The following is a 26431-nucleotide window of genomic DNA, read 5'->3' as shown; positions in this document are numbered from 1 at the left end:
TAAACATGATGTATCAGAAGCATTAAAACTTGATACATGAGAATCTAATACATAAACAAGATGTATCAGAAGCATTAAAGTTTGATATATGAGAATCCGATACAAAAACTAGATGTATAAGAAGCAGTAAATCTTCAGAAAAAATGACATTTAAAAAAATAAAAATATAAACACGATGTATCAGAAGCATTAAAGCTTGATACATGAGAATCTGATACATAAATAAGATGTATCAGAAGTAGTAAAGCTTGATACATGAGAATTCGATACAAAAACACGATGTATCAGAAGCATTAAAGCTTGATACATAAGAATCTGATACATAAACTAGATGTATCAGAAGCAGTAAATCTTCAGAAAAAACAACATTTAAAAAAAAATCTTATATGAACTCATACCTTTGGGAGATTGGGGCGTATTGTAACCCCTTCAATCTTCTTGTTTACTTCTTTGGGTGCATGTTGAATTGAAGATTTTCACTTCAATTTCTCACGTAGCTTATCCATCACTGCTGAATCGTTACGATGTTTGGATCTAACCTCATCGTAACCTTCCCAAGATGAATCAGAACCCGATGAAACAAGAATTCCTTAATTTTTATTCAACTGTATGAGACCAACATTAAAAGATGAAGCGGATTCCATATATATCAGTGAAGAATATGAGTAAAAAAAACACAAAAATTTATAGAAGAAAGCAGAGGAAATCAAAGGAGGTGAGAATGAAGTGAGATTCCAGATAAGGAAAAACTTGAATATACCTTAGTTAGAATCTTGAAATTGAGTAATATATGTATAGAAATTCAAAATCCAAAAACTGACGAAGCAGAGCTTGAAATTAGGCGTGAATTTAGGGTAGTTGAGTGAAGTAAAATGTGATGTATCTGTGAGATGGGGAGAGAGTTAAAAAAAGAAAATTTTTTGATATTTTTTCATATGATAGAAAATATTAGTAAATATGGTATTATAATATGTATAAATAGGTAATTTTCCCAATTTAAAAGTGCAACTCATATCTATCCCCATCATTCAAGTAATCAAGAAAAATGTATGTAAACAAATTCAAAAAATTATAATTATTATTAATAATAGCTCACAAAGTAAAATTTACATTTTGAAATACATCCTTTCCTTTCATACTATGTCATATATGATTACATATTTTTCTTTTTTATTTACTTTTAATTTGCGTTATTTGAGTTGAGTGACTTTAAAATATAATTTCTTTATCTTCATAAGTGCCATAAAATCTATATACACTTTATTCTTCATAAATTCAAAATGTAAAATTATAATTTGTATATTATTGTTGTTGTTATCCTTTCCTTACATGCAACTTTCTTTGAATTCAAATCATAATTAGTTAGTGAAAATGAATCTTAAATCATTTCTTATTTATAATGGTTGACCAAACTCTAATTTGATCTTCAAAAATTATTAATGGATAGATAAATAGGGACAAATGGCATAGGTACATACTCACCTCATAAAATAAATAACTTAATTGTGTCAGGCCAAGAATCCAATAATTTTATGGTTCAAACAGTAAGGCATTTTAGTCATTCACAGCCTCGTTTCATCTGAATTTGAATATATTACATTATGGATGGTGTTCAAAAAATAAATAAAAAATTGAATTTTGGAGGCTGTCACGGTGACACACCCCACCCCCCCTCTCACCTACATCCACCCTCTCCTTTTCCCCTTTTTTCAAAATGATGTGGTGTGTACGGTGAAAGACCAAACATTCACAGAAGGAAAGGGAAAAGGAAAAGGAAAAGGAAAAGAGAATTAAAGCAAAAGCTGTTCCTTCTCTATTTTCTTAGATTTGCTTTTGACTCCCTTCCCTTCCATCCTTCCTTTCTTTTCGTCAGTAGAAGTGGAGTTTTTACTTGCTATTTTCTCTCTTTTTTGCTCTAACAAACACATCTTGAGTGGTTCAATTTTTATTTACCATTTTTTTGTCAAAGTGCTAGATCCATCTTGGCTCTGTCCTGTTCTTGTAGTGCAGTGAGTTTGTTGTGCAAAATTGAAGGGAAGAATTTGGATTACAGATTTATACTAAACTGAAAATTTTTGGGATTTTTTGACCCAATTATTTGTTTTAGAATACTATAAATCGGAAATGATGTTGATATTGGTGAGTATGGTGTGATTGTTGAGTGAGGAACTACTATTTGTTGTTTGTTGAGTGTATAGCTAGATTGTTATGGGTCCCCTCCATTAGGTTTGGCAGATAAGCCCACTGGGACCTTTTGATTTACTTTATTATTGTAGAAGAAGAAAGAAAGAAAAAGTTAGCTTTTTGATTCAATTATTAGAATCTTGATTGTGCTGTTAGAGCTTTACTTTGAAGTACATTGCTAAGAAGAATGGCACAGAGAGTTAAAGGCACGCCATCACTTCAGTCCATCAAATCACTGCCAGTGGGATATGCATTTGGTTTGAACAAGTCTGAGACTGTCAATGCGGCCAATCAAAGAATGGCATCCAATACTGTCTCCAAGAATGGAGAATTGTTGAATGAGGCTAATGGTAATGCTGATGGATATAATGATGAATCCCCTTATAGTAGATTGAACTTTTCTGTAGAAGAAAGCCTGTCTAGTGGTGATGATGATCTGAGCGCCAATGCATTTGCCTCGTCTCGTGTAGAATCGAAATGGAGTGACACCACGTCTTATGTGACAAAAAAGGTATTGGATAATCATTTTTAATCGATTGTGCTTGGTTTATTGGTATCGTCTGTATGCAATTTCTAGATTTGAAGTTCTGTTTGTCTGTTGGTTGCTTGATTGAATTTTAGATAAGCCATCTTTGTGATCATATTCGCTTCATCAGTAATACCTTCAGCTTATAATATTGTTGGCTTAATCTGGTATACTACTTGATGAAAGTCACTTATAGTTGCCCGGCTCGTACACCCTCATGTGATTTCTAGGAATGGTTGAGAGCTTAGGAAGCTGATTCTTAGTGCACTTTCTGACAGTGTAGTGAAAAAGCGCCGAAGCTCTCGCTTTAAGCGTGAAGCGAAGCGAGGCGAGGCACTAGCGCTTCAACACCGTGAAGCGAAGCAATTTCAAAAAAGTGTGCGCTTCATGGGAGAAGCGAGAAGCACGCTTCATCTAGAAGCGAGAAAAAAGCTCGCTTTTTTTGAAAAAGCGGCACTAGGTTTTTGTTTTTAAAAAAAATCTATAAAACTTATAATTAATTGTTCCAAGCTGCTGCGACTTCTTCTTCAACTTCGACAGTTCAACCAGATTAGTTTCTCTTCTCCTCTTCTTCTCTTCTTCTCTTCTTCTATTTCTATTTTTATTTCCATTCAGCAGTTCTGCCGTCTGCGCAACTGCTGCGATGTTCTTCTCTTCATCTCTTCTTCTCTTCTTCTTTTTCTATTTCTGCGCAACTGCCATCTGCGAAGAATTATTTTTTTCAAGTTTTATTCAGCAGTTTGGCCATTATTTTTTTGAAGATAAAGCATATGCTCTGTTTTTTTTTCCACATAGTCTGGCTGTTTTATTATTTAGTTTTTTAAATTTTGCTGCAGTTGCTCTTTTAATTTTGCTGCAGCTGCTCTGTTATTGTTTTGACAATTTGACTTGTGTGACTGAATTATTATTCTATTTTTGCTTTGTAGTAAGTTGTATTTTCTTAATGGCACAAAAAAGGAATCCAGCTTGGGCATATGGAATTGCCATGGGAAGTAACACAAAAATCAAATGTGTTTTTTGTGATGACATATAATGGCAGAATATTTCATCACAAGAAGCATCTTATTGGTGGTTATAAGATGTTAAAGTGTGTTGAAAGGTCCCGAATAGTGTGAAGGAAGAAATAAAAGAGTATTTTACGAAAAAAAATGAATTTAAAACTCAAATGAATCCTGAAGCATCCATGGTTAATCTTGTTGATGATGATGAAATGGATGATGAAGTTGAAGTTGAAGTGAATATGCCAATGGGGCATATTTTATTATCTATGCATATTTTATATTTTATATTTTTATACTAAATAGCGCTTTTTCTGAAAAAAGCATGCGTTTCGCTTCTCGCTTCTGTGAAGCGAGCCCCTGTCGCTTTTTTCCGCTTCTCGCTTCTCAAAACACTGCTTTCTGAGTTATCAGTAGCTTCTTGGCTCATCGTCTGTAATTGGGTTTTATACTTTGCAGGGAGGGCAACTTTGGTATCATTTCTTTCAGAAAAATGATAAGCTAGTTTTATAATAAAAACTAAACCAATTATCTTTATTTAGATGCTGGTTTGTAAGTTCTGCTCTGTAAGATCTTGGAAGAAATTTTCTGGAGTGTCAAGATATTGGTAATGATATCTTCAAAGTAAATAGAATTCTGGAAGCTACTAATATCATTCTCGATTCATAAAAATATGAAGAACGGGTTATTTTAAAATTTCAGTCTTTTTTTTTAGGATATTGAGTAATTTATGTGATGTAGGCTGCAAATCAGCACTGGGTCATCTCTTTTCTTGTGTTGTCTAGTTTTGTCAAAGGTGCGCTTAAAGCGCTTCACCTTGCTTAATGTGCTTTTTAGTGTCTTTCATCAAGGCTCTAAGAAAAACTTTTCCTTGCGAATGAGCGTTTCCTGAAGAGGCGACACTATTGATATTTCACTTATCATTAAAAAAATTCAATTTCTTTCTCCATGTATTTGTTTTATATAATTATTAGTCTGGGCCTAAACATACATATTTGCATATTCTTTCTCCATTTGCGCCTTTTTTCATCAAAGCCCTCACTTAATTTGCGCTTTGAACTTAAAGCCCTAACAAACCTTAGAGCTTTTTTGCGTTTCGCTTTTGGTAACATTGGTGTTGTCTTTCTTTCTGCTCTGTTATTTTGCTCAGCATTGAGTGCGGTGCTTTCGGGGGATAGTAGTTTTAGCTGCTTTTCGAAACATGAAGAGGCATCATTATACAATTTTCAGTTGTTCAAATTTTATCTGTTTATTTATTTATTTTTTGCTCGTAAATTTTACTATAGCTGTTTAACAAATCAATTTTTTCCCCCTTTTAACTAATCTGGAAGAATCTCCTTTTCGGGGCAAATCTCTCCTACAAGGGAATTGGTGTATATATTAGATTGTTATCTTACCTAAAGAAATGTAGGAAATTCTAGATCACATGATTCTTGTGCCCATCTTAAATACTCAAACCTTACCATTCTGTAGTAAGTTCATCTTTTACCTATGTACTCCTATCATTTGATTGGAATGCAGTATTATTTTATAAACTAGACTCTCATGAAATGGGTAGTATTTAATCCACTCAAAAGAAATGGTGGATAATTCTATTTGAAGATTGTTGCCTTTTCGAATCTTATACAACTGCATAGTTGTTCATTACGAAAGAAACAGTAGCGCGGATGAACAATGGAAACATCTTTTGTAATTAAGGAAGTGTTCCATACAATGGATGACTCCCATAAAGGAATGAAAATTTAGAAGGGTTGGTAGCATTTTCTCCAAGTATGTGGCTTATAGTCTAACTTTTTTCTGATCCGTAGCTTGGAATGGAGTATCCAGAGAGCTTGTTTTTTCCCCAGTATCTGGAGAAGAAAATGCTTTATGAACAATGAGATATATCCTTTTATTTGTCTAAGGGTAATGTTTCCTACTATGGATGACTTACCAAGAAATGGAATTTTATAAGGGATGGTGACATTTTCTCCAATGTGTTACCTGTTAAAGGTTGAATTTTCTCTGATTTGGTTGCTTGAAATAAAGTCCCCAGAGGTGCTTATGCTAATCTTCATAATCTGGATAAAGAAGAATGCTTTATCAACAACTGTCCTTTCTATTCCCAATGCGATACCTAGAGGTTGAGGTACGAGAGTATCAATCTGATGATGACTCAAATCCCAGCGACAACATTTGGTGTGAGGCCATCTGTTTCAGCCACTATGAGCAAGATCCTTAACCTGTGTTTGTGGCTGGATAGGTTGTCCAGTGGACTACTTGAGGTGCATACAAGTTGACCCAGAAACCATCAATATCTGCAACCTTTCTACTAGGATTTGGTTAAGCTGCTAGATTGAAAACTGGCTTGCTTTTGTTGGTAATTCTTTTTGTAAACATTGGCTTAAGTAGGAATGTCTTTCTGGAGTTTCTCTTCCGTGTTACAGTTAGAAGATGATCAACTTACTATACGCAGTGTGAAAATAATCTATTTAAGTTTCAGCACATAGAGGTTACCTATTCCTCTTTTTGTGGAATGAAGTATGAATTTTCCATCATGTGAATCGCAGAAGAATCAAACATAATGCATACTGCATCTTTTGTTCTTAGATAGAAGACTATCTCCCTTGTTTCTCATTATGTAATTGGCTTGTGAATTATGAGAGATGCATCTGCTTCTGAGAGAGCCTTAATGATTTGAAAGTCTGTCTATGCCAAGGAGTATGGGGCGATACATATTGTCCGAGCCTTGCTCACTAAAGGGATACAATTTGTGAGTACAGTAGAATGTGTAGTACACCAATTCTTTTGGGAATATCGTGACAGGAACTTTCCAAAGGAAAATCTGGGACTTTAACTTTTCAATAATTTCTGGTATTGTGAGTGATTGTATAGTATTTCTTCTGGTGTACAAGTTTGTGGTTATGCTCATAGAGAAGTCTCTAGTTATACTAAACTCGTGTGCGCTCCTGTTTCAAAAGATTCATGCTTAAATCCCCTCTTCAGAGTTCCAATACCATTGGTATTTCCCCAATTAATTTTAAGGTCATGCAAATGGATGGATTTCATGAACCGAACAAGTTATCATTTTTTGAGTTTGTTGAAGACATTATAAAATATATAATAGTTCCATCTAATGGTTTAAGCTTTTAAATGAGTAAGTTACATATTTCAACATGGTACCACAGCAAGCATAGGTCCTGTTTTCCACAGCAAGCATAGGTCCTGTTTTCAAGTCTCACCGCTACCTATTATTAGAAAAAAATTCCCCATTTTTAGCTCATGAAAAAGAATCAAGCCTACGGATGAGGGGGCATGTTGAAGACATGATTAAATAAATAAAAGCGTTCCCTTTCTAACAAACTTAAGATTTTAGATGAGTTAGTCACATACTTCAACACAGTTACAACGCTTGGAAAGATGTTGAATGATCTGAAGTAGCTTTGAAATGGCTCTGGAGACTGGAATTTGGGGGGGGGGGGGGAGGTCTGGGAGGAGGAGGAAACGAGTTGGAGAAGTTACTACCATTCATGAAGCTTGCAAACACACAGGTTGTTTATTGATTTTTTGATGCTGCACCTAAGTTAAACTTGCATCTCACTGTTTCTGTGCAACCTGTAAATTTAGACAGAACAACAACTACAACAACATACCCAGTGAAATCCCACAAGTGGGGTCTGGGGAGGGTAGGATGTAATCTTAGACAGATTGTAACCAATTACCGGGTTTTTTGTTAATCCAGGAATATTTTATTGGTTCTTGACAAGTGCTTTATAGTGTTGGATCTTGTGCAAATGCCAAAAGATGGCCTAGTTTATCTCACCCGTGGACAGCTTTTGGAAAAATTCTTAGACTTAAAATAGTCAATGACAGCCTTCAAATTGTTGCTCTTGCTTGTTTGAATTCAAGTTCTTTTGAATTTTATGTTGGATTTGGGTTGTGATGTATACAAGTAATGTTCAACATGTGCTATTATTACCTTTGCAATGATTTGAAGCAGGATAATCCCCCATTTCCCCCCTCATAATTTATGTGTGGGGTTGGTCGATGAGATCTTTTCTACTGGCTTGTAGTCATCATATGCTGGTTTGATCGCACAAACATATTCCCCCTTTTAATGATTTTCTTATCTTCTTTTTTGAACTTTTGGCACGGGCTTGTTGCAGAAGCTTCATTCATGGTTTCAACTAGCTGATGGGAGCTGGGAGCTGGGAACATTCATTTCGAAATCTGGAAATGAAGTTCTCATATCATTGTCTGAAGGAAAAGTAAGGCAGTTTGCTTAAATTCTTTCATCTATTTGCTTACAGAGCATTCTGATTAAAGAAACAAACTGTTTTGGCAGTTCTCTAGTCAATCTGTTCAAAAAGTTGAAAAGAAGGGATGCCTTATAAAAAAAAGAAGTATGTTTATTTTATTTCACCCATCTGTCTGCTCTCATTTTCATTTCATCATGGCCTCTGTGTACCTTACCCTTGTCCTGCTCCAACCTGTACCACCATTTTTCTCCCTCCCCAGATTCCCAGTCACTTCCATGCTTCTTCCTATTCTAAGGGCTCTATATCTTACTTGTCAAACTTTCTTGAAGTTCTTGTTCCTAGTTTATTTTACAAACACATCTCTTTCTTCTTTAAATTAAAAGTCTTTTCATGCTTAGTGAAGGTTCAAATATATGATTTAATCTCACGCCTTGTTTGTTTTTGGTCAAATCAGGTCTTAAAAGTTAAAGCTGATGATTTAATACCTGCAAATCCTGATATTCTCGATGGTGTGGATGATCTTATGCAATTGAGTTATCTAAATGAGCCATCAGTGCTGTACAATCTTCAGTACAGATACAATAGAGATATGATTTATGTATGCCCTAATCAAGTTGTAGTTAACTTTTTCTTGAGGTTTCTTATTCTTATACCTTTATTTCTTATCCTCTTCATATCTTTTAGACAAAAGCTGGCCCTGTTCTTGTTGCTGTGAATCCTTTTAAGAAAGTCGCATTGTATAGCAACGACTACATTGAAGCTTATAAACGTAAATCCGTTGAGAGCCCACATGTATATGCCATCACAGATATGGCAATAAGAGAAATGGTTCGAGGTACTTGTTATGTATATCCAGTAATAATGATTGAGGCCGACATAGTTCCTGGCAATCATGATAAATCTTACATAGTTCCCTTTTTTCTGCAGATGAAGTGAATCAGTCTATCATTATAAGGTCAGCTAGTTAAATGCCTTATATTTTTTGGTTGTTGTCTTCTAATATCCACTTTCTTCTCGAATCTTCAGAGCTGAATCTCATCTAACTAATATACACTACTTTAATTTTTTTTTAAAACAAATGTTATTTGTCCCATCACTTTATTGCCCCCTCTGCTGTCGAGCTCCGCATTTACTGCTTTAACTTACTGGTCCATTCATGCACCTGTGACATGGAGAGAAGTTATCTCAAAAGACTTAAAATCTCTTGATATCCATGCGAAAATTAGATAAGTAGGGGAGCCGATCTTCTTAGTTACCAGATATGATTAGTTAGATGAGAATATATTGTACGAACATGTATATAAAGACTTGCTAAAAAGTAATGCTGTATAACAGCTGGCACAGGGAACAACTAGGGGAGCCAATCTCCTTAGTTACCAGATATGATTAGTTAGATGAGAATCTAGAAAGTACACTAAGTTTAAGTACAAGAAATAGAAAGGACATAATCTTAGAAGGAAGAAAATCTGTGACATTGCTATTTTTTCTGTAATATAGAGGAATGAAGATGCTAAATTGCTTTCTCACATTTCAATTGGCAACAGACTGTTGGTGTATGCCTTTTGATTTGGGGTGTATCAGCAGTTGATGCCAAACAAAAGTAAACTTGTTTGCTAGGGAAGTTTAGGTAAAGGCTGGAAATGATAATGGGGGAAGCTTTTAGAAAAATATGCTATTTTCCAAAATTACACAATTTCAAAGTGTAAGACTGCAACACGTGATATGTGGATTAGGCACATGTTATGGGTTCCAACCTTGCTGCAGACAAAAGCTTGGTATTTAATTGGAGAAAGTTAGAGGGCCTGATCTATTATTCACCTTAATTGGAACTGTGGGCCATGGGCTCGGGGATTTCTGGGTGATTAAAAAAAAAAGGCAAGGACATGTCATAGTGTTATAACTAGGGAGAACCACACCCCAATAGCTAGCTAGTAAGATGGGAGAGTCCAGGGTGATAAATATCCCACATCAGCACTTTGTAGTACCGATGTGGGACTTTGCAATGGACCATAACAAACCACCACGCTCTGTTTCCGTCATCCTCGACAGCTGTGCGCTCGACATTACTAGCCCCAGACAAACACTGCCATACCGGCATCACCATCCAAGGCATGACAGGTACAAAGAGCAGTGGGTGGCTCTGATACCATTGTATAACAGGGAGAACCACACCTCATAAGCTAGCTATTAAGGTAGGAGAGCCCCGGTTGTTAAATACCCCACATCAACATTCTGTTGTACCGATGTGGGACTTTGCAATGGACCATAACAACTACCCAAGATGCCATTCTGCACCGGCAGAAGTGTTTCCATCATATGTCAAGCTCTCTTCCCAGATTATCAATCTTTACATCAGTGGCTTCAGATTTCTTACCTGTTTCAGCCATGTGATTCTGCAATTGTGACTCGAGTTTATTCATGTTATCCTCCACCGATTTAGACCTTTGTCTCTGTAATTGTTATCTTTTAAGGCCAGGCTTATGCTTTGATACCAATTGTGATATCCTGCAATGTATGTAAATTGAAATCAAGGAATAGGACAGAAATGGAATTTTATTGATTGTGAATTTGATACAATGTAACCACATTTGAATGATGAAAATAAAGAGGGTAATTTTAAGCTTAATACTCCATTACAAGCTTGAGTTCCTCTGTAATTTCCCTGAAAGAATTAGGAAGAAGAATGTTAGAAGAGATGGAGAGAGAAGCTAGACATTAGAGAGAAGATATTTGGTGGTTAGGATTTTTTCCAGAATTCGCATAACTGTCCAGCTCGAGTCTGTTAGGTATTTAGTTAGCTGATGCTAATCCTTAGCCGTATATCATGACTTCCCCTTTTAATTCTGCGCTGTATGATCACAATCCGTGTTATCCTTCATTTATTTGCTGGCTGCTCCATACGTGTACACGTGTCCCTCTACATATCTCATTAGTCCTTATGGCGACAAACCCTAAATCATTTTCCCAGTTCAGCTCGACATAACACATAGAAGTCGGCAATCTCTGTGACTGCTGTCTTTTCCATATCAAAGGGGAGAAAAATTCTAGCATGTTTTACTGTACGGCGAACGGCTGCAGATTGATGGTCTTATGCTGCCAAAATATTTAATTATTCCTATTATGCTAGGAAAGGCTTGGATAAATGCAGGAAATCATAGTGAGGTAATCAGGTCCTATTTCTAAATGTATGTCTCATCAAAATAAGTCAGTTTTTTTACAATGCATGTTTTCATACATGTGGTTAGAGATAAAGAGAACTTTTCAATGAGAAGCAAAGGCCCTTCTTAAGGCCTGGATTGTCCAAACTTCCTTTTCGATTTGTTTTAATGAGATCACTAGGTGCAGACTTTTTGTTTTAATGAGATCACTAGGTGCAGACTTTTTTTCTTACTACTACTGTTTCGTTACATATTATATGCTTTTTGGCACAAATAACATCACTAAGGATATTCCCTTTAAGAAAAAAGAAATAATACTAAGGAGATCACTTTTGGTAAACTCAGAGTGGAAAGTGGATGATTAGTTTGGTAATTTGTTATTCTCACTAGGTGGCTTACACGAAGGCATGCATTCTTATCGTTTAGGCTGATTGGCCTTTTCTAGTGTGCTTATTTCCTGCTAGCTGGAGTTAGACTAATCTACGTTCTTTTTTGTTTAGACGCTGACTAGTAGTTATATCTACCATACTTCTTGATTATTACAGATGATCCTCTTTGATTTCCTATAATGCTTGTGATATGTGTTGACTTTCAAGAATTTCGTGAGTAGTAATTTATTGCATTAAGTCATCTTAGATAATCTGTATCCTAAAATAGTCCTTGATTTGTTCATACCCAGTGGGGAAAGCGGAGCTGGAAAAACTGAAACAGCAAAGATTGCAATGCAATACTTGGCTGCCCTTGGAGGTGGTAGTGGAATAGAGGATGAGATTCTGAAAACAAATCCGATTTTAGAAGCCTTTGGTAATGCTAAAACTTTAAGAAATGACAACTCAAGTCGATTTGTAAGTAGTTTTCCTTTAACCTGAACTGAATTTTGACGTTGTAATCATTTTTCAAGATGTCTGCCGAGTCTTTGAGAAATTGTTAACTATTTGTTGACAGGGGAAGCTTATTGAGATTCACTTTAGTGAGACTGGAAAAATATCTGGGGCTAATATTCAAACATGTAAGACAGCAATTTGTACGAGTTCATTGAAATCAAATTTTTGTACTTAAGTCAAATCAAGTGGCTGACATGTATTTGTACTTTTCCTTCGACTGCTGGCATGGTTTCTCGATCTTCACAGTTCTACTTGAAAAGGTACTTTTTCCCTTTGAGTTGCCTTGATCGACAGCAAATCTTATTTTTTGTAATATAAACTTAATGAATAAGTTTTATGGAACAGTCCAGAGTGGTTCAGTGTAGCGAGGGAGAAAGGTCATATCATATATTTTATCAGCTCTGTGCAGGAGCTCCAGGGGCTCTCAAAGGTATGAACTGATAAACATATATGAGGGTGAGATTTTCATTGTATGATCTCTCAATACATCTTCTCTAGATGTTTTTCCTTTATGATGCGGCTGTTATTGGTTGGCACTTCCATTGTTTATTGTAAATGTCATAGATACTGTTAATGACCTGTGGATTATCTTCAGAGGAAGATAGTTCACCTTAGTTGCAATGCACATTGGTAGTCCTTATTTCAGTTTCCCTATCCTCCTTACAATCCTTTCCTGAAAAAATGTGTATTTGCTTTAATTGAGGATCGAAGTTTAGCACATGCAAATGCAGCTTAATATCAATATATGAGAGGTTTTGGACGAGAATTGCATGTACAAAGCAGGTACAGCTCAACAAAAATGGAAGTTGGCTTGAATGATAGTATGTGCTAAGATTTATAGTGGTTTCTGACCAGTACTATGCCTTAGATAAACTTAAATCTGTGTACGTTGTTTTGAATTTAAAAGTTATGACTATATTTGTCAGACACTTAATTGTTATTTCATCTCTCTTTGTGCGTCATCTGCAGAAAAATTAAATTTGAAGGATGTGAGTGAGTATAACTATTTGAGACAAAGCAATTGCCACTCAATTTCTGGGGTTGATGATGCTGAACAATTTCGTATTGTAATGGTAATATTCTTCCAGTGGTCAAATCAAGTTTGATCCTTGTTCCACGAAAAAATTATTTCACTTTTTATGTTTAAGCCAATTGACTTTTGATCTTGTTTGTTTCTTTAAAACTTGTTGAGAAGCTAAATATGGTGTGTTGTTTTAGGAAGCACTCGATGTTGTCCATATCAGCAAGGAGTATCAAGAGAGTGTTTTTTCGATGCTAGCTGCAGTTTTATGGCTTGGAAATATCTCTTTTACAGCTGTCGATAATGAAAACCATGCTGAGCCAGTTGTGAATGAAGGTAATTTTGAAAGTAAAAAGATAATCACTTCAGCTATTTGTGGCCTTTCCAATTCCTAGTAGGTGGTAGTTTTATTCTTTTGGGAAATGTCTGTAGGGATTGTTTGCAATTATTTCTTCCTGTCACTCTTTACTCTCACTTGGACACCTTCCTTTCCCCCTTTTGATATGTAATACTTTGGTGGACTCAAGTTAAAGTTTGTAGTTAACTATGGGACATATAAGAAAAATAAAAAAAATTGATAAACCAAAGTCACATAATCATGCTCCTTGGATGTAATTTAACCGTGTGATACTAGACCAACTTTTAGACTTGCGTAAACACTTTCGAATCCTTGAGGCATTATTTAGTATTGCTTTCCTTAACCCACATAAAACACTAGTTTTCAACTTCTCTTTGTGTAGTCATTTGCTGAGCGCATCTAGTTCCTAGTTCGGATAAAGCGGACGATTGCAATAGGTTGACAACTAGCTTCAAAGTTATCAGATTATGAATCATCAGCATAATAAATGGATATATAATATAGAGGAAAGCTCAATGGTTTATAATCTCATGGAATCAATTCTGATTAGTTAATAACATAACACAATGATATTAAAGGAAAGAAAGAATGTGAACATTTAGCCAAAACCTTAAGGCTGTTGGTGGAATGACCTATCCCCTTAGAAAGACCTTTAGATGCCTTTTACACCAGATGTTGAGCATTATATAACTCAATTTGAATTTGAATGCTGACTTATGAGTATGCAGATGGGCTTACCAATAGTTGGTTCCAATATCATGTGGGAAAAAATAAGTATCAACAAAAGTGGATGGTACATTACTGGTATAAATCTATAGGGTGTCTCTTTATACCTATGTGGGACCTGTAACTCAACAATACGAGCAATACCAACTTGTGACATATTTAGGGCCCATTTGGACATAATTTCAAGTTGAAATCTTTGTTTGGACATGCAATTTGGATTTCTTAAGTTGTATTTTTTCTCATGACATAAAAGGCCCACAATTTGTGAAAACTATCTAAACTTCTCCAACTCTTACAATCTTATCAAGTGAGCATACCATAGTTCACAACAAGGTATTGGAATATCTAAGGTGACGCATGAATAAATCACAAGTCTTCATGTTCCTTTTATAAATAAATTCTTGCAATTACATGCTATTACAAACTTACAAATACACATAATCTTACAAAGATCCACTAGTCAACTATAGTAGTAACTAACTATCCTTTAATATAATCCTTCCACATGGTATGGACAATCTCTTCACGTCGAGCTCGAGCATGATTTTTTTGTTGTAAAATTTAAAATGATGGGTCCTTTTTTGTAAAATATAAATTTATGGGTCAACTTTTTATATTTTAAAAAATTTGAAATCACGATTTGGAATTTTAAATCCTACTTTTCGGAGACTTTGGAATTTGAAATCAAGATTTGAAATTGAAGTTGAAATTTTGTGCAGATTTCATAAACAAAATGCTGATTTCAAATCAAAACTTGTTGGTGGGTTCTCAAATCCTATGGCCAAACGCCTACTTAGTTGTTGCACTTATATTAGGTCGATGTTCAGGAAGGAGGCTATCTAGACTAATTAAAGCTTTGCAAGTCGGATAGGCCTAACAATTAGTGATATAATTAGAGTAGAATGCCTATAGAAGTTTCATGTAGCTAACTTCAACTAATTTGAGATTAAGACTCTGTTGAGTAATTGTATATCATTCTAAAGTATGTTAGGAGAATCTTCTTATCCTTATCAGTTAGACCTGTCTAGTATCCCAAGAAACTACAATGGTATCATACTTTTATTGTTGGCTCTTTGATATTATTTGATGTCTAATTCTGTAGGCCTAACAACTGTTTCAACTTTAATCGGGTGTGGTGTGGAAGAGCTAAAACTAGCTTTATCAACTCGAAAAATGAGAGTAAGAAATGATGATATTGTCCAAAAGCTAACACTATCTCAGGTAATGATTTATTAGATGGCCTGCTGAAAGCTTGTTAGACGCATTTGATCGAATGGACCATTTAAGAAGTCCTTTAACAATTGATCTTTCTGTCAATTTGTTAGGCTACTGACACAAGAGATGCATTGGCAAAATCAATTTATTCTTGTCTGTTTGACTGGCTCGTTGAACAAATAAACAAGTCACTTGCAGTTGGCAAACGTCGAACTGGAAGATCCATCAGCATTCTTGATATTTATGGTTTTGAATCATTCGAGGTATTGGGTTTATAATGCTTGGTTAGTTCATCTTTCCTTTATTTCTGATTATGCTGACTTTGATTTCCTTTCCAGAGGAACAGCTTTGAGCAGTTCTGCATTAATTATGCCAATGAAAGGTTGCAACAACACTTTAACCGACACTTGTTCAAGTTGGAACAGGAGGTGATGACCCCTTTACTTAATCCTTTTAGAAACTGATGCCTTTGGTTGAATATATTTGCACCTGACTTTCAGGCTTCAAGCTCCTGATACCTTTAAATACGTATCTTCACTTGAGGCACATGTCATCTTCTCTTTGTTTTCATACCTCCTTGATGATTTTGATTGAATGTTTGCAACCATGTAGAGATTGCAAATACTTTTGCTTTAGGCTAAAAACATGTAAGAACAACGGAGAAAAACTCTCAGCGTGCTTATTTGGGAAGAGGAGGATGTTCTGCAGTAGCTGTAATTTTTAATTTAATGTCAAATTACTAGAGATTGTAGATCTTTTGAATTCTTTGATTTTGCTAGGTCCTCTGTATTTAATACTTATAACTTGGATGCTATTTTTGAGATTGCTGTTGGGAGATAAGTGGGGGAAGGTGGAATAGGGGTGTGTTGTATTACGCTTTATGAGATGATTTATAGTTGCACAAACGTCTATGACTTGTTTCAAACCACAAGTTTCAAAGTCTTTCTTTCTTAAATTATGTGTCTAGTCACACAATGCCACATAAAATGAGACGGAGGGAGTAGTAGATTTCAGCTCTTACTGTATGCCTATTTCGACATGTGAGACTTCATATGGTAAATTATTAGATCAAGTAGTTTCATAAATTATACTCCCCGTCTCCCCAATATATGTGACACACTTCATGTTTTAGTTTATCCAAGAAGAATGCCACCTTTTTATGTTTAGAATCATTTAACTTTGGAATTTCCATTTTATCCTTGATGTGATGATTTATAGCCATATAAATGTCTGGCTTGTTTTACTTACTTACTTACACTCTGTTTCTAGTCAAACAATGGCACAAAATAAGGGACAGAGGGAGTACTTATATTTACAGCATGATACCATGAAGACCAATCTAGAATCCATTTGCCCAGTATGGTTGAGAATTTTAACTATTTTTCAAACATCTAAAAAGTTTTGGAATAAACATACTGCTGTATACTTCCACTTTTTAAACAGACGGTGACAACAAATTTCTTTTTAAACTAACATGATGCACCTTTTGAACTTCCTTTTTAATAAATGTCCCAAGAGGAATAGCATCATCAATGTGACAGAGTGAATAGACATTTGGTGGTACAATATAAGCTTGACTGAGCGTGATGCAGCCTCTTAGATGTCGGATCAAGAAAGCTTTTTTCCTTTCACAGTGGTAGTGGTTCTGCTTCCTAATTATTAAAACATCTATTAGCTATTCTTTCCAATAAGAGGCATTTCGATAGCAGCTTCCTGTTATTGGAATGAATGACAGATGATAATTCACTTGGGAAAGTTAACCTAATTGAGTTTTACAAAATGGCGTGAAATCGTTTAGTTTCAGTTTTATCAAGAACAATTTTTATCCATTAACTATAGAGTTGGAATCTTTTTCTTCATGGGTTTTTAAACTTTAACTCCCAAATATCGAAGACTTTACTCTCGATATCTTAAGTCAGTGAACCACAGTGAAGGTGGTCTAGTTTTGTCTGTCGTCCGTCTTCTATATTTTTATCGCTTTGCAGGAGGAAGCTTTTAGTTTTACCGTTGGTTTGCATTATTAAAGAATGTGAATCTTAAGTTTTTTGTTTTGCTTGATAAGGTAAATAATTTATTAACAATTGAGGGAAACCCCATAGACGAGCCATATACCAAAAGAAGAGAACCTACGTCAAAATATGGTTCTCAACAAAAGAGATCCAATCCTCTATAAAAGTAGGGACCTCATAAGTACATCAAAAAGAAACTAGAGACAAAACACTACACATTTTTACAAAATCTAGTTCCACCCCTTCAAATGCCCTCCTATATCTCTCTTTCCTAATGACCCACATGATTTCTAAAGGGGAAACACACCATGCCTTCGAGCTTCTGTTCCCCCCCTTCTATGAGTCCAATTTTGCAAAGCTTCCTTCACTGTACCCGGCATCACCCATTGTATCCATGTGAATCTTAAGTATCGCAACAAGGATTTGAGAAATAAGAGAAGTGAAGAAACTTATCAAAGATTTAATGAATACAAAACACACATATTTATAGGTGTTAGAAATAAGACATGATATTTCTCTAGTGTGGGGCGATATCTTATGCAAGCATTGTTCATTCTTTCTTAACACCAGCACTTAATATTCTGACCTTTACAATAAAAAAATAATTTTACATCATAATAAAGTGGGAAAACCAAATCCAGGTTGTTTAATTTGAAAGCATATGAAGTAAATAATGCCAAACAACATGTTGGGGAACTTGCCGAAAAATCTATGGCCCCTCAAATCTTGCATGAGAACAATCACCGGAAAGCTGCATACGCTGTCAGAACAGTTACCTGAAAGAGGCATTTTAATATTGAACGATCACAGGAAAAGAAATGCAATGTCTCTGGAAGTCAAAGTGGTTGGGAGAGGCTCTAGAGTGGTCACAAGAAAGACATGTGGTTCTACTAGAGCAGTCGCCTGAAAAAAAGGCAGTGCCACTGGCCGAAGTAGCCATTGAAAAAGAAAGGAAAGAAGGGAACACTTTGCTGAGCAGACAACAAAAGAGTACTGGTAGGAGAAAGTGCTGAAGTTACCTTAGACTTTACCAAAATTGCTGAGACACTGATACGATATTAGAAGATAAGAATATATCAAAGCCTTAATGATTTGATGCTAAGTTGCTCGGACTCTTCACTCTCGGTGCCACGCCTGTGTCGACACGACGTGGATGTGGTATCCGTACTAGATCTGGTCAACCGATTTTAGGTACTTTGACCAAAATTGACGGAGAAATTTTGGGACAAATGTAATAATTTCAGTAATCAAAGTGAAAGTCAAGGTGAAATTGAAGAAAATGGAATACATTGTATATTGGAATTTCTATGTCGGTCCTTTTCCTTTTATCTCCTTCTGAGATTCTCCTCTTATTCAACTCCTCATTATACCTTGTAAGTTCTCACATAATGTCTCATAATTTAGACTCTTTTTTGATAACCATGGTGTCCGGGCCATCTTTTGCATGCCTCAGCTAATTCCACAGGATACTTGCCACCTCCCATCAACAACCGGTAATTTAGACATATTTTGACAAATCTATTTTTAGATATTTGAATTATTTTTAGCCGAATTTCTACATCCGTATCTTTACCCGGATCCATACCTCGAATCTAAAATTTCGATAAGGATCTGACCTCTAGATCTACGCCCGTATCGGACAATTGCACCCAAGTCAGAGCTACTTAGATTTGATGAGTGTAAGGTACACCAATTTTTAGGTGATAAAATACAAGATACATGTGGTGTTTTTTCAACTTGGAACAATATCTCACATGAGAACACTACTCTTGACTCAATACGCTTTCAGTGACACTTAATATTCTAAGAAAGATTAGAATAAACACCTATATTGATAATCAGATGAGCAGCCGCAGCGGTGGGTGGCTACCATACCCCAATGCAGACCCTCAGTTGTAAGTATTTTGGGGAATTATCCCAATTTCTTTTAATCAAAAAATGTTCAAGTATTGAGATAAACTTATTATTCCCTTTAATTTGGTCTTCTTTCTGTACCCACTTTGTGGATCTTAGAAGTTGCTATCTTTCACTTGCCCTCCTGTTGCTCTGTTTCTTTGTTTTGGCTTTAACTCTGTTACCTCGACCTGTCTGTCATCTTGTGCAACGTTCAGACCAAGTTTTTAGCACTTTTGTCATCCTGTCTAAAACGATCTTCTGAAAGGGATCTCCAAGTTTGTAAATCTTCTCACCTCTCATTTTTTTGAACCCTGACGATTTAGTAGTTTCTCTTCTGTAAAGGATGGGATGGAGATAACTTTAGTTTGATGCTGACTTGTCTTCTTCAAAGTGAATACCCAAAACGGTATTTGTATCATATTATTCCAATCCTGAATTTGATTCCTCTTCCTGAGGTGATAATCTCCCATTTCCCTGGACATTCTGGACACCCTTATCCACATTTGCTTTATCTTTTGCATAATATGATATCCACCTTTGATCTTGTACAGCTATAAAAATGCCATCTTCTGTCTTTTTGCACCATTATTTTTATCCCAAAATAAGTTTTTATACTGAATAATTAAAAGGGTTGTCATGTTCACCAGATATTTGTGAGAACAGTGATAATATTGTGAATGAGAGAATTGTTCTTAACCTCCGTTTTGAATCTCAAATTGGATGACCCTTCAATTAGGAATTGGCTGGATATTTTCTCATGGGTCATCTCTTCATATAATCAAAATTGACGAGATTAGCAGAAGCAGGCCTTTTTAATGGTTTACAGAAAGTTTCTGGGAGAATGGGTGTGTTACTTGATTATACTTTCTCCTGTTTGGTTTGGAATGTAATTTTGTGACGATAAAAAAATATAATTTTTGCTTGAAAACAGGTGATCAATTTTATTATTGTTGTTGGTTACATTTATTTGTCATTGGTTCTTTGTTAATTTACTATAGATATACAGTAAGTTTGCTCCAAATTTTAATTGTCACAGCATTTATCAAAGTAATAATTAATTAAATAAATAAATAATTGTGACACCAATATGCTGACTTCAAGGGGTTTTGTTTAATTTGATTCTACCTGCCTCATGTTGATCTTCTATATTTGCTTCTACCTATTTAAGGCTTATTTAGCATGTTGATCATATATCAACAATACTGATTTCCAATTCAGTAGTTGTTAGCCTAAGGAGTCTCGAAGCGTATGGTGGAATAAGGATATTTTGGTGTTAAGCATAAATACTGTTTGCTAATCCACCAAGCAGAATTAGGGGACAACACTTTTACTCTTGTGAGAAATATGAGAAAAAATATTATTGAATTGTGTATCTACATTATTACATTGCGACTCTATTTATAGACACTAAATTAGACTCCTTTTCCAACTAGAACACTACATTATAATCCTTTTCCAAGTAAGATTCTATATACTATTCCTATTCCTATTCTAAGTGGGATTGTATATACTATTCTTGTTTATATTCCTATTCGAACAACTCTGACATGCATGGCACTACATTTACCAATTAGGCAACTAGAAGGATGCTTGTGGCTGTGGTTTAGTCAATTTTCAGGAGCTTCAGTTTGTTTTGTTTGTATATAGCCATATTTAACTCTTCATTAACAGCTGACTTTCTTTCCAGGAGTATATTCAAGATGGCATTGATTGGACTAAAGTTGATTTTGATGACAACCAAAATTGTCTAAATCTGTTTGAGAAGGTCTGTGTGTGCAGTCTCTTAAATAAGTCTAACTGTCCTTGGCCATTTAAATTGTTTTCTTTTACTTTTTCTCTAGTGATTTTTAGGAGTTCTCATAAAACATTTTATGTGGTCACATTCGTTGAAGCATATTCCCTAAGTTTTGTTCTTGGTGTTACTTAAGACTGAATTATGAATTGAAATGTCTGCTTGATGGAGGAACCAAGTTGTCACAACAGAGGCTTTCCATGTCTAGTGTTTCTTGAAGTATATATCTGGTTCAGCTGAATTTCAGTGAATTAAAACTTCTCTTTTATGCAGAAACCACTGGGTTTGCTATCTCTGTTAGACGAGGAGTCCACCTTTCCTAATGGCACAGACATGTCATTTGCCAATAAACTCCAGCAGCATCTAAATTCTAATCTCTGTTTCAGAGGGGAACGAGGCAAGGCTTTTACAGTAAGCCATTATGCAGGGGAGGTATGGTTGTTTATGACATACTTGTTTTGTCCCATTTCACCCTCTAACATCCCCGTTACCCCGAATAACTTCTGTGTATATAATGTAGTGATAGGAATGGCTTGTTTATGTTTACTTATTTCTACTGGGAAATGTAATAGTTCTTTGTTACCAGGTAACTTATGATACAACTGGATTTCTTGAGAAGAATCGTGATTTACTGCACTCCAACTCAATTCAGCTTTTATCTTCTTGCAAGTACCACCTTCCTCAAACATTTGCATCAAATATGCTTTCTCAATCTGAGAAGCCTGTTGTTGGCCCATTGTACAAATCTGGTGGAGCAGACTCCCAGAAATTAAGTGTTTCCACAAAATTCAAGGTATTTTTACATATCTAAAAGGATCTCCTGTTTTCTTATATTTCTTCTTTTTTCTTAACCAAAAAAAATAAAATACAGAGGTTATATGAATTCTGATAACATGCTGATATGGTCCAAATGCTGCTGTCGGAACAAAAAGATTGAGCTTTGGTATGGAAACATAGTAAGTTATTGCCTTCAGATTTAGAGAAACCCTGGAATTAACAAAAGCGGCAATCCTGAGCCAAATCTTGTTTCCAAATAAAATAAAGGTTCAGACAAAAGAAAAGGATAGATGCAGAGACTCAATGGAACTATCTAACACATGAAGTTGAATGCGTTGGTAGAGGAATCTTATACATCGAGACTTCAAAAAGAAAAAGAGCCTCTTAGGGTTTCCTAGGCGAGATTGTGACAATTACAGCAAGTTTGGTTTCCCCAAACCAATTAATCAAAATTGTGTCAAATTGGGAATTACACTGACTTGCTTCCTGCTTATGTCTTGCATAGACATTTACCTTTAGGGGCCACCATATGATAAATTTTAAGCAGAAACTACAGGAAGGAAAAGAGAAGAAAAAGTGTGTGTAAGATTATCACCAATGCAATCATGTTCGTTCCTATATATTTATTCAAGTAAAACCACAGGTAAATATAGTTAAGACTTTGCTAAGCTTGTTTTATACGTTCCTGTTGAGTACCCTGGTTAACATAAATTAAATTTGGTTGATTTATTGAATTATATTCAACAATCATATAATCCAGATAACTTGTTGGAGGACTGGTGGTTTAAAGGAGTTATTATATGACAAAATTATTATTGTTTGACTGTAGCAATTTACGTAGATTGTGGGGCTACATGAAGTAGTTTATTCTTTGCATTGGGGGAAGGGTGTTCATGATGTAGTTGGATTCAACTTATGTTTGCCATCTTGATTCTTCTTTTGCTGCTAGGGACAATTATTCCAACTAATGCAACGACTAGAGAACACTACTCCACATTTCATACGTTGTATCAAGCCCAACAATTTTCAGTCTCCTGGAAAGTATGAGCAAGGACTTGTATTGCAGCAATTACGATGTTGTGGGGTCTTAGAGGTAGTCCGGATATCAAGGTCTGGGTTTCCTACCAGGATGTCCCATCAGAAGTTTGCTAGAAGGTGGGATGGAGTATTATCACTAATGCTTTATTTTATGTTTATTTCTCGGTATGCTTGAGTTCTTACTCTCATCATGGAATTCTACATCAGGTATGGATTCCTTTTATTAGACCATGTTGCATCACAAGATCCACTCAGTGTCTCAGTTGCAATATTGCATCAGTTCAATATTCTGCCCGATATGTACCAAGTTGGTTTCACAAAGTTGTTCTTCCGAACTGGACAGGTCAGGAATACTATTATGACCCCCAATTATCTCTTCTGCTCCCATTTTTCTTGCCTCTCCTCCCTTCCTTGTGTGCACTTCTGTTGGGCTTTTAATTGTCAATATGGTTAATCTATGTAGATCTATCATCCATGACCGTGAGTCTTTATTTAATTCTACTGCCAGCACGTGTCATTACCTATGAGTATCCTGTATCGTACAATTGAGGCTCATACACCCTTTTGCAACTACCTTGTTCTCTTCTCTGGACTTCCCCAAGACTTCTACTCCATTACTTCGTTTCTTTTTCATTTAAAGTTTTATTTTGCATGGAATTGTACGAATTTTTTCACTTGGGAGTTGTACAATCTCTATTACAATTTACAGATGTAGAGAAAGGGAGAAGAAAGTATTTAGAACAATTAAAGAATTATATAAAGATCGCATGTTGTAGATTGCTGGAGTCCAACGTCTTTCTTTCTTGCTATGAAAGGTGACTAAAGGATAGAATAGAACTAGCTTAAGGCCAAGTGCATCTGATGTTCTCATTCGTCTTCAACTTACACATGTGCCAGTGTGATGCTTCTTTTCTTACAGCATTTGTTAGATCTATATGAATGTAAATATATATTAAATTATGTAAAATAGTGTTTGCTCCATTTGGGTTTCAGTGAGAAATTGCTGATGCATAAATATGCTATATATTCGGTACTTGTGTCAGTCAGGTTTCTGTCTTCCCTTCCTAAATTAGATTCCCGAGAAAGATGGTTGAAACTAGTAATATAAATTATGCAGTCTGCTGCACAATTGCCTAAAGCAAGCTTTTTGAAATTTTGTTCCCGTAAATGGTAAAGTTGCTGTCATGGGACCAGGAGGTCACGGGTTCAAGCCTTAGAAACAGCCTCTGGCAGAAATGCAAGGTAAGGCTGTGTACAATAGACCCTTGTGGTCGGGCCCTTCCCCGGACCCTGCGCATAAAGGGAGCTTTAGTGCACCGGACTGCCCTTTTTTATTCTATTATAAACTTTGCCATCCTAACATTTATTTTCCAACTTACTTATTGGAGGAAGAGTTGTTTATTCATTATTGTGTTTCGATTATCACACTATTTTGCTACTGTTACTGTTTCTTTCCGTAGACTTTACACTGCTTTTCTTATTAACTGCTATGCTTTCTTCATTGTTTTCTTGTTCTTGTACTTGAGTTTGGGTTTGATGCACTTGAGCCGAGGTCTTTCTGAAACAATCTCTCTACCTCCTTGAGGTAGTGCTACTTCACCCTCCTCAGACCCCACTTAGTGGGATTTCACTGGGTATGTTGTTGTACTTATTGGAGGAAGAAAAGAAAAAGTGAAGAAAAATTTGCTCCCAACCATCCATGTCATCTATTGAGATGTCCACTATAGACCATGCCATTTGAGAATCTGCCAGAAATGGGTTAAGATTATATTAAAATAATTATTTCTCCAAACTAAAGAGCGTACATTCATTTGTTCCATATGCTAATTCAAATGAGTTGTTTTTTTATTACCTCTTTTCAGATTGGAGTTCTTGAAGATACAAGAAATCGCACTCTCCATGGCATCTTACGTGTTCAAAGTTGTTTTAGAGGTCACAAAGCTCGCCGAGATCTCAAACATTTTCGAAGGGGAATTGCTACACTTCAGTCATGTCGGTTTTATTGAACTTTGAACTTTTTGCTTCTCTGTTATTGGCTTATTGTAGGGTTTAAGACTCTGTTGCTGCATGCTTTCTCTTGTACAGTTGTACGTGGTGAGAAAGCTAGAAAAGAATATGCAATATTACTACAGAGACACAGAGCAGCTGTGTGTATACAAAAGCAATTAAGAGGCAGGACCAAAAGGAAGATTTATGAAAATGTTCATGATGCATCAACTGTGATACAATCTGGTAATAGATAAAGCTGCACTGCAATTTTTCAGACATGAGTAACTTGTTGTTAGTTTGCATGAACTGATAAACAACAGATATTAGCTGTAAGATAGTTTTGCACAAATAGCTGTACATTTTGGGCTTTGTAGTTATAGACTCCTCGTATTTTGTTAATGTGATATATTTACTCTATGGTTTTGACAATTTTGTGACTTGCTCATCCAATAGATTTGACATGGCTTTTAAACTTTATGTTATAGTTTTTAACCTCTTTGAATTTCTTTTCCAGTGATTCGTGGCTGGTTAGTCAGAAGATGCTCAGGAGACATTGGACTGTTACAATTTGGAGGCCGAAAGGTAATCATGGGTGGCTTTAAATTGGGGATGACAACTTTTTGTGGCGTCTCTTTACTGTGCACTCATTGCTTTTCATGTTTGTTAGTTAATGTTATTGACAAAAGCATACCATTCATCTTAATTAGCAGTGGGCCCATTTTCTTCTATTGGTTTCTTATCCTGGTTAGCTTCTTATAGGGTAACGAGTCAGAAGAGGTGCTGGTGAAATCTTCTTTCCTGGCCGAGTTACAACGTCGAGTCCTTAGAGCTGAAGCTGCTCTACGAGAAAAAGAAGAGGAGAATGACATACTTCACCAGAGACTACAGCAGTATGAGAATCGTTGGTCAGAGTATGAGTTGAAAATGAAATCCATGGAAGAAATATGGCAGAAACAAATGAGATCGCTGCAGTCAAGTCTTTCAATTGCCAAAAGAAGCTTAGCCCTTGATGATTCTAGGAGGAACTCTGATGCATCTGTCAATCCAACTGATGAGAAAGAGTCTAGCTGGGAGACAGGAAGTAACCAGAGGGCCCGAGAAAGCAATGGAGTACGACCAATGAGTGCAGGTCTTAGTGTCATAAGCCGATTAGCCGAGGAGTTTGAGCAGAGGAGTCAAGTGTTTGGTGACGATGCTAAGTTCTTGGTGGAAGTAAAATCAGGTCAAGTTGAGGCTAACTTGAGTCCAGATCGTGAGCTTAGGAGGTTGAAGCAGATGTTTGAAGCTTGGAAGAAAGATTACGGATCAAGATTGAGAGAAACAAAGGTGATTCTGAATAAACTGGGGAGTGATGAAGGCGGCAGTGACAAAATGAAAAAGAAATGGTGGGGAAGGAGGAATAGCACAAGGTTGAACTAAATTAAATTGCCTTATTGAGTTGGATCAGTGTCTTTTCTTTACATACCAAGACAGGGTTTTGTGCAGTGAGCAAGTTTGTATAGAAGTGAAAGGGGATGTTAGTATAATGTGAGACTCGTAGTAGTATGTAATTTGAAATACAGCATTTCTGTAAAGTTGATCATTTTTTATGATAGTCAAATCATATTTGTGTTCAACACTCA

At 35.8% G+C, this 26431-nt stretch overlaps 1 protein-coding gene across 1 annotated transcript; it reads left to right on the top strand.

Moving 5' to 3' along the window:
* Positions 1-1731: 1731 nt before the first annotated feature.
* Positions 1732-26431, top strand: LOC129874482 (myosin-1-like). The gene is made up of 23 exons (XM_055949772.1): positions 1732-2695; positions 7854-7955; positions 8401-8544; positions 8631-8781; positions 8874-8901; positions 11784-11949; positions 12050-12113; positions 12235-12248; positions 12334-12418; positions 12958-13061; positions 13207-13345; positions 15196-15314; positions 15419-15571; positions 15647-15736; positions 20901-20978; positions 21279-21437; positions 21592-21798; positions 22732-22937; positions 23028-23163; positions 24683-24812; positions 24906-25052; positions 25324-25391; positions 25569-26431. Exons 1-23 carry the CDS (start codon positions 2372-2374, stop codon positions 26226-26228), a joined length of 3474 nt encoding a protein of 1157 aa, XP_055805747.1. The 5' UTR covers positions 1732-2371; the 3' UTR covers positions 26229-26431.

Source organism: Solanum dulcamara, chromosome 11 (assembly GCF_947179165.1).
Source record: "Solanum dulcamara chromosome 11, daSolDulc1.2, whole genome shotgun sequence".
Taxonomy (NCBI): Eukaryota; Viridiplantae; Streptophyta; class Magnoliopsida; order Solanales; family Solanaceae; genus Solanum; species Solanum dulcamara.
The sequence above is the reverse complement of the archived record's forward strand: the minus strand, read 5'-3'. Positions and strand labels throughout refer to the sequence as shown.

Coding starts and splice junctions, on each gene's coding strand:
- LOC129874482 (XM_055949772.1), top strand. CDS start 2,372: ATGGCACAGAGAGTTAAAGGCACGCCATCACTTCAGTCCATCAAATCA. Junction 11,950..12,049: donor ATGACAACTCAAGTCGATTT/GTAAGTAGTTTT, acceptor ATTTGTTGACAG/GGGAAGCTTATTGAGATTCA. Junction 13,346..15,195: donor TGAGCCAGTTGTGAATGAAG/GTAATTTTGAAA, acceptor CTAATTCTGTAG/GCCTAACAACTGTTTCAACT.